The sequence below is a fragment of the Marmota marmota genome, unplaced genomic scaffold, assembly GCF_001458135.2.
Source record: "Marmota marmota marmota unplaced genomic scaffold, marMar, whole genome shotgun sequence".
In the NCBI taxonomy this organism is placed as follows: domain Eukaryota; kingdom Metazoa; phylum Chordata; class Mammalia; order Rodentia; family Sciuridae; genus Marmota; species Marmota marmota.
This window is the reverse complement of record NW_026000211.1, coordinates 27,981,818-27,990,587: the sequence shown is the minus strand read 5'-3', so window position 1 is coordinate 27,990,587 and position 8,770 is coordinate 27,981,818. Positions and strand designations below refer to the sequence as shown.

The 8,770-nt window shown below is 41.6% G+C and overlaps 1 protein-coding gene across 2 annotated transcripts in view; it reads right to left on the bottom strand.

Moving 5' to 3' along the window:
- Positions 1-7,813, bottom strand: part of Tmem192 (transmembrane protein 192) — a 33,945-nt gene extending 26,132 nt beyond the window's left edge. For both annotated transcript variants that reach the window (XM_015486248.2, XM_048791727.1), the window contains exons 1-2: positions 7,669-7,813; positions 1,584-1,730 (exon numbers count right to left, since the gene is read on the bottom strand). In XM_015486248.2, coding sequence (XP_015341734.1) covers positions 1,584-1,730; positions 7,669-7,695 — 174 coding nt within the window. In that variant the 5' untranslated portion in view covers positions 7,696-7,813. The remainder of the gene's footprint in view (positions 1-1,583; positions 1,731-7,668) is intronic.
- Between the last annotated feature and the right edge of the window lie 957 nt (positions 7,814-8,770).

Below are 8,770 nucleotides of genomic sequence, written 5' to 3'. Positions count from 1 at the left end.
TTATTTTTTTTTTTTTTTTTTTTTTTCTTTACTTGCAGGGGAACAGGGACTGGGGATAGAACCCAGGGGCACTTTACTCCCGAGTTACATTCCCTCTTTCTGGCTTTAAAAAAAAAAAAAAAAAAAAATTTTTTTTTTTTTTTTGAGACAGGATCTCACTAAATTGTGAAGGCTGGCCCCAAACTTACTTGTGATCCTCCTCCCTCAGCCTCCCAAGTCACTGGGATTACAGGTGTATGCCACCATACTTGGCCAAGGAAATGGCTTTATGGACTGAGCAGAGCCATCACCAGCAAGGCCTACTTACACATTTGTAATTTTATCTTCATACAAACATGGAGCTGTTTTGTTCACAATGTTTTGCTATAACTTGATTTTTCTGCTTCACATTATTTCCTAAGTGTAAGTAAACTGATAAATTCCTCTGTATACTTATTTGCATATATATTTTTTTGTTTTGTAACTGAAAAAGTAATACATGTACATGGTTAAAAAAAAATCAAATAGTAATACAAAAAGTAAACAATAAAATATATTACTGTAATGTCCACCAACGTCCTCATTCTCCACTTCAGTGGCAACCTACATCAATAAGGTCTGTGACTACCCTAAAATATTCTGATATTTAGGAATATGTATACACACCAGCCCTCTCTTCTCCCTTTTAAAAACTACTAACAGGAATATGAAAAATTGTGGTATACATGTGTATTAAGAATTGTAATGCAAAAAAAAAAAAAAACCCCACAAAGTACATGTATAAAGGCATTAAAAAATACTATGTAGTGCACAATAAATATATTTACTCTTTTTCAATTAAAAAAAAGAAACTAACAGGAATATTCTATACAAAATGTTGAAAACCTGATTGTTTTTTAGTCAATAGTGTAATAATGAAGGTTATTCTATGTTAATATATGTACATTTCTTTTATAACAGTTGCATAATAGTCTACATTCATGGGACACATAAAATGTCCCCTGGATAGCAGATAGTTTGCAGTCTTTTTTTTTTTTTGGTAACAGGGATTGAGCCATATCCCCAGCCCTTTTTACTTCTTATTTTGAGACAGGGTCTCACTAAGTTACTGAGGGCCTCACTAAGTTGCTGAGGCTGATCTTGACCTTGCAATCTTTCTGCTCAGTTTCTTTCTTTCTTTCTTTCTTTTTAGAGAGAGAGAGAGAGAATTTTAATATTTATTTTTTAGTTTTCGGCGGACACAACATCTTTGTTTTTTTTGTATGTGGTGCTGAGGATCGAACCCGGGCTGCACACACGCCAGGCGAGCGTGCTACTGCTTGAGCCACATCCCCAGCCCTCTGCTCAGTTTCTTGAGCCACTGGGATTACAGACATATGCCACCAGGCCGCATAGTTTGCAGTCTTAATGTGATAGTCAACATTGCTCCTAACAATATCCTTATGCTTGTACAAATGTATCTATTATAAATTCTCTCAAGTACAGGCATGATCAAGAAAGCATGTAGATTCTAAATATTGACAAATTTAAGTCCAATTGCCCTCTGAAGAGCTTCAATATTTTTAAGGACATCACCACTGGAGAGATCCCCTCTGGCAACTTACATGGATAAACAGAAGAAGATTTGCTATGATGACTGTAGGAAGAGGGTGGAATCTGGGTCTAAAATGAGCTTGTAATGAGTGATGCGGGAGAAGCTGGGCATCCAGAAGTGGGTCCTCTTCAATACTCTGGATAATGTCCAAGGAACCCTGCAGTGCAAAAAAAAAAAAAAATCAAATTATGGTCACTACTTTCTGGAGTATGTTTCCAAGACAAATCCACCCAACTATAATGCTTTTAAAACTATGATACAAGTTAGATGCAAAAGCACATACCCTTCCTAAAGTCAATTAAAAAAATACTTCTAGATAAGTACTATAAACAAGAAGTATTAAAATGTGTAGGGGAAATTTAATTTTTTTTTTAACTTTTTTTTTTTTTTTAACAGTACTGGGGATTGGACCCAGGGACGCTTTACCACTGAGCTACTTTCCCGGCTGTTTTAGTGAGCTTTTTTGCTACTATGATCTAAAGAACCTGACTAAAACAACTGTAGAGGAGGAAAAGTTTATTTAGGGCTCACAGTTTCAGAGGTCTTAGTCCACAGATGGCCAGCTCCCTTCCTCCTGGCTCGAGGTGAGGCAGAACATCATGGCGGAAGGAAAAGTGTGGCAAAGGGAAGCAGCTCATTGGGCAATCAGGAAGCAGAGACTCCCCTCTCCAGATACAAAATACATAGTCACGCCCCCAATGAACTGCTTCCTACTGCCACACCCCCACCTCCTCCAGTAACCACCCAGTTAATCCCACCAGGGATTAATTAACTGATTAGGTTAAGGCTATTACCCAATCATTTCTCCTCCAAATCTTCTTGCAATGTCTCACATGGGGGACACCTTACATCCAAACCATAACACTAGCCCATTAATTTTTTTTTTTTAATTTTGAGATGTGGTCTTTCTGAGTTGTTGAGGCTAGTCTCAAACTTGTAATCCTCCTGCCTCAGTTTCCCAAATATTGGGATGACAGGAGGGTGCCACACCTGGTGGGCACAGAAAGTCTTTTAAATTTTTTTTTGTATTGGTGATTGAACCCAGGAGTGCTACCTCTGAACTTCATCACCAGCCCTTTTCATTTTAAGACACAGTTTCGCTAAGTTGTTTAAGACCTCACTAAGTAGCTGAGGCTGGCCTTGAACTTGCAATTTTTCTGCCTTAGCCTCCTAAGCAGCTGGAATTACAGGCATGCGCCACCATGCCCAGCCAGAAATCTTAACTCAGTTTTTTCTACAATTCACAAAGTAATTTACATAATGAGATTTAAATAAACCACTTCTTCACACTCTCAAAACTGATTAACTTTATTTATTTATTTGGTAGTAGGTGGGGATTGAATCCAAGGAAGCTTTACCACTGAGCTACTTGCCCTGCCCTTTTTTATTTTTTATTTCAAGACAGGGCTTTGCTAAATTACCCAGGCTGGCCTTGAATTTGCAATCCTCTTGCTTTAGCCTTTGGAGTGACTGGGATTACAGGTGTGCGCCACATGCCCCGCTAGATAGCCTTTTGTTTTCTTGTGGCAAAAGCAGCTGAATTTATTCATCTCAAATACAATTTTATTCCCTGCAGTCTTCATGCTGTGCTTCACATTTCTAGACTTCTCATCCTATATATTTGCTACCTTCCTCCGACTTACATCTCCCCACTTTCAACCCACCATGGTGGCTTTTTTTTTTTTCTTTTTTGAGTACTGAAGATTGAACCGAGTCACTCTATCACTGAGCTACATCCCAAGCCCTTTTTATTTTGAGACAGGGTTTTGCTAAATTGCTGAGGCGACCTCAAACTTTCAATCCTCCTGCCTGAGTCTCCTGAGTCACTGGGATTATGAGCATGGGTGCTACCACACCTGGCTATGATAGCAATTCTTTTAAAGCATCTCGTTGGTATTCCATAAAACTTTGAAAAGCTGATGGAGACTTATAAGAATGCTTAAAACAGGGCGGGGTGTAGCTTAGTGGTAGAGAGCTTTCCTAGTATGTGTGAGGCCCTGGGTCCCATCCTTAGCAACACACACGCCTAAAAAATAAACTTTCAGTCTTGTTAAGAATATTAACGAGTACCAATGGAGTCAGATCATCCTGATGGACCTTCAAGGAGTCTTCAGTTTGTAGAAACTATATTTTCAATAAAAACAACTAGTTTTTTTAAAAAATATATTTTTAGTTGTAGATGGACATAACTTTATTTTATTTCTTTATTTTTTATGTGATGCTGAGATTGAACCCAGTTCCTGACACGTGCTAGGCAAGTAGTGAGCCACAACCCCAGCCCAAAAACAACTAGTTGTTTTTTTTTTCTTTTTTTGAGATGGGGTCTCTCTGTGTTTTGCCCAGGCTGTTCTTGAACTCCTAGATTCAAGGATGTTGTTGCCTGAGCCTGACAAACTCTGGCACTAAGGGCGTGAGCTTGGAGGCCTAGCTTGAAAACAGCTAGTTCTAATGTCACTGAAGCAGCTGACAAAGATTGAGTTCCTGTGGGATGTAAAATTTTCAGTTAGTTATGTTTAAAGGTACTGTCTTGACAGGTACAGTACTTCCATGTCTCTCTTGCATACAAATGAGCCATAACAACCTCTCAAACTCAGGCCCTTACTGAAAATTGTAATTTATAGGTGCTGTGCCTGAGGTAAAAACATAGAAGATTACATTTTCACTGGGGTTTCAGATAAAGACATGATAAACTAGACAAGACAAGGACATGTAATGGAATATATTGCATGGAACCTACAGGGAAGCAGTTAATAAACAGGCAAATGAAAAAAGAGATGTTGCAACAGGGTTAGATCAGGTAATTGCATTAGAATGAGATGGAAATGAATTTTAGTGGGCAAGAGAGGAGCCTGAAAACAGAATCCAGACACAGAATAAGGGACAAATAGTGGAAGGGAGAGCTGTTGGGCATTAAGATGACAAAGATGAATAACCAATCTGAAGCACTACCCAGATCTGGGGTGGGCTCCCCAGTTTCCAGTCTCAGGCATCCAATGCTGCCCTGCAAATCTTCCTACTCTACGCCTACACAGCTTCCCGCTTTGGTACAATTCTGATTATTTCCCTTCTCCTTGTGACCCTTCTGCTTGGAATTTTCAAGTCGTCAATAATAGAGTCATGAAAGCTCTTAGCTAATGTCTGAGCATCCTTCCTTGACCAGATGGGGCAATTCCCACCAGGGAGCCTTCCTGAGTACCCCAAATCTGGATCACCCCAGCCCTCTATGTCTTCTAAAGCATTCTGTGCTTGCCTGTATCACACTATTCAATAACAATCTTTGTATTTATTTGTCTTCCTCATTAGGACCCACTAACTTCCCACCTCTAATTTGTCTTGCAGAATGCTAGTATCCAACAGTATCTCATGGCCCCACTCTGCAAACATTTGACGGATGGATGAATGTCCCAAACCTTGTCTCCATCTCAGCTATGTGTATCACCAGACTTCTCTGCTCATCAGAAGAGATCATTTGGGCAAGGGACAGAGAATCAACTCTGACCCAAACTACTTTTCAGGATTTGCTTATTGCCATCTCTCCCTCCTGATGCTCACTACTGGTTGTTCCCATCTCCCATGAAATGTTTTCAATCTCTATACTGTCTCTACTTGTTCTTCCCCATCTGTCAAACACTTGTCACAGCAAATGCTGCATTCTCTGTGACACTTACCCTGCTTCTTCATCTAACATTGCAGTTTTCACCTCTACAAGTTCAAACTGGGTCTACTTTATACCTTCTTTATTTCTGCATCAGCTTTTGAACATACAGAAAACAGTTACATGTTGTCTTTGCTATCTGTCTCTGTGTTGTTTCTGAATCAGTTTCAAATGACCCACTATAGGTCATATTTTCCTGTCTTAGGCAAGCCTTCTATTATTATCTATTGTTTCCACTTATGTACTATCTCTTCCCTCCTCTTTTGTGACAGTGACTATTTCCTTTGGCAACCCACTGACATTTCTGCATTGTAGGGGTATCCTTCATACATTTCCTTTACTCTCCTCAGGCCTAAGGAGGATGGTTAGGCCAATCCACTCTGTGCACAGGAAAGGAAAGGCAGACCACTGCTGTGGTAGATTCATTCCAGAGTAGACCCGGAAAGGACTTCACTTAGTTCTTAGATCCTTTGAGCTGCTCTTATTTGAGTCCTTTTAGAGACCCTGGTGTTCATGCACTCTGTATCCTTTCAAATAAATCCTTGTCCTTGTAAATTAGCCATTAGTTTACTGCAAACAATGAATCCTAACTAACACACAGTCTGACTCTTTAAGACATTCAAGTTTCTGGCCCATAATTTTTAGCTATTTACAGAACACTAGAAATTATACATTAGATGTACCAAAAGCAGCAACTTACTCAGATCTACAGTAATTTTGCTATACATTGTTGGTGAAACATTGCTCTTCAATTTGTCCAGTGAAAGTTTTCTATGATTGTACTACTAAGACTTAAAGACACAGATCTAAGAATTCTGGGGGCAGCTAAGCACCAACTAATAAACACTGCATGTGCTTTTTTCTAAGTCTCATTTTCCTTTTAGATATTCCCATATATTATCAACTCAAGAATGTCACCCTTAAAAATTCAGAAACAGGGCTGGGGATGTGGCTCAAGCCGTAATGCGCTGGCCTGGCATGCGCGGGGTGCTGGGTTCGATCCTCAGCACCACATAAAATAAAATAAAGATGCTGTGTCCACCAAAAACTGAAAAATAAATATTTAAAAAATTCTCTCTCTCTCTTAAAAAAAAAAATCAAAAACAAAGGATTTACTTTATATATGAGTGTCAAATATACTTCCAGGTGTTAGTTAATTTTTCATTTTCTCAATTAAAAAAATTAAAAATTTTTAGTTTATGATTAGAATTGCTATTTATTTCATCAGAATTATTTAACTAATCACCAAGCTCTTATAGTGCTGGGACATTGCTTTTCCTGATGCACTCATTCAGGATTAAAATCACAGTAATATTGCTATTAGTTTATTAACAGCAACTTGGGAGTGTGTGGCAATTTCAGCAATTTAGCCAGGCCCTAACTTAGAGAGACCCTGTCCTCTCCCAAAAGAGGGGAAAGAAAAAAAAAAGTGCCAATGGGCAACTAACTTAATTTTGGGCAATACACGTTTCCTTTAAAATTGTACACTGGGTGCGGTGGGACACACCTGTAATTCCAAGGACTCAACAGGAGGACTGCAAATTCGAGGCTAGCCTCAGCAAATTAGCGAGGGCCTAAGCAACTTAGTGAGACCCTATCTCAAAAATAAAACAAAAATAAAAAGGGGTGGGGAGAGAGCTTACAGGTAAAGCGCCCCTGGCTGGGTTTAATCCCTAGTACCAAATAAATAAATAAATAAATAAATAAATAAATAAATAAATAAATAAATAAAATTGTCTTAATAAACTTAAAGGTACAAGATTTTTGCAATAATGGTAACATTCTGTACCGTACACACTGTAAACTAGGGTACTGGATAATCTAGTTCGGATCTAAAATTTTAAAATCTTTCTATTTCTACAACGCCTAAGTTCAAAACAGCACATGACACTGTTTTTCTCCAATGGGGGTTTCCGGGAGGTGACAGCGACAGGTCTGCCCGCGGGACGCTGGCGTCCAGCGGCAGCACTGCTGTTACTCCAGGGCCAAGGACCTCCGGTGCCCACCCTGGAGAGCCCACAAGGAAGATTCGCCCCCTGTGCCCCTGGACGTTCAAGTCGAGCGCAGCGGGACCATCTCCGGGAGGAAGGCTGTCAGGCCAGACGCGCATCACGTGAAGCTCCTAGTTCCGGGGCCAACGACGGGCGCCACACGTGGGCTGGCGTCGGCCTGGGACCCCCCCACCCGCACGCCCATCCTGCAGGACCCCACCCCGACTTCCACCCGGGGAAAACAGGCCCGGGGCCGGCGTGTCGCGGACGCCACAGCGTACCCGCGCCTTCTCCCCTAACCCCGCGCCCCGGGCAGGCCGTGCGCAGGCGGCGCCCCCTCCGGCCGCGGTCGCGCTGAGGCTTCCCCAGCCCCGACAGTCTCCGCCCTGTGCACCCCAGCACAGGAAGGAGATTCCGGGGACAGTCGCCCAACACCTCCGTGCACTCACGTCTTCTATTCTGACCCCCGCCGCCATTTCCCAAAGCCGGAGGCCGAAGCCCCCTCCAGCCTGACCTCTCCACCTGCGCCAAGGCGCCACAGGCCCAGGAAAGTCGCCACCTTCTGGGACCTGCGGCCCCCGCCCCGGACACACCCACTCCGTGTTCGCCCCGCCCGCGCGGTCCCTGGCCCCGCCTCCTCACTGCCGATTGGCCGAGGCGGAGGGAGGGGCGTGCCGCGCCCTGGAGTCCCGGCCAGTGGGCCGCTGCTACCTCCGGGACCTACCAGTTTCTAGAGATTCGAGCAATGGCCTCTCCATCCGCTGTTGGCCAGAGGCTTGGGCATTAAAGAATGTGTTTCTAGTCCAAAATTGAAGTATTCTAGGCCTCCACTTTCCTCTTTAAGACATTTTAAGACTTTTTCCTGTCTTGTGTAGTATTTGTTTGCAGGCACAGCTCTGTGCTTAGGTAGAACCAGTGGCAAAATCCTGCTCTACCAGTAGATGGGACAGGAAAAAAAGAACCAAAAAAAGGCTTTCAATTTCCATTATCAGATTTTTCCAATGAGAAAGGAAACAGTTCGGATGGGGGACGGGAGACACTGGGGACTAAACCCAGGGGCACTCTACCACTGAGCTATGACCTCAACCCTTTTTAAAAGTCACTATTATTTTATTTTTTTTAGCTTTGTACAGTTGGGCAGTATCGTAGCCAATGAGGTTTATTTTATTTATTTTTATTTTTGAGACAGGGTCTCTAAATTGCCATGAGTTTGAGATCCTCCAGCCTCAGATTTCTGCGTAGCTGGGATTACAGGTGTGTTCTACTGCAGCTGCCGGCAATGTTGAATTTTTAGCACTTTTTAAATGGAATTTTAGAAACTTTAATGAAATTTTCTGAAAATACATAATTGCAAAAATAGGTGAGATTTTATGGTAATACAAGCTCACAGAGAAAAACTTGATCCCAGAGCATGTACATCTTTATACTTTTAAATGTTTATTTGTACACTGAGTATATTATGATCTTTGCTAATGGTGTTGGTGAAACACTCAAGTGTCAGCAAAGAGAAAGATTGTGTAAGACTATGTGATGTAAAAATCTCATAATCCT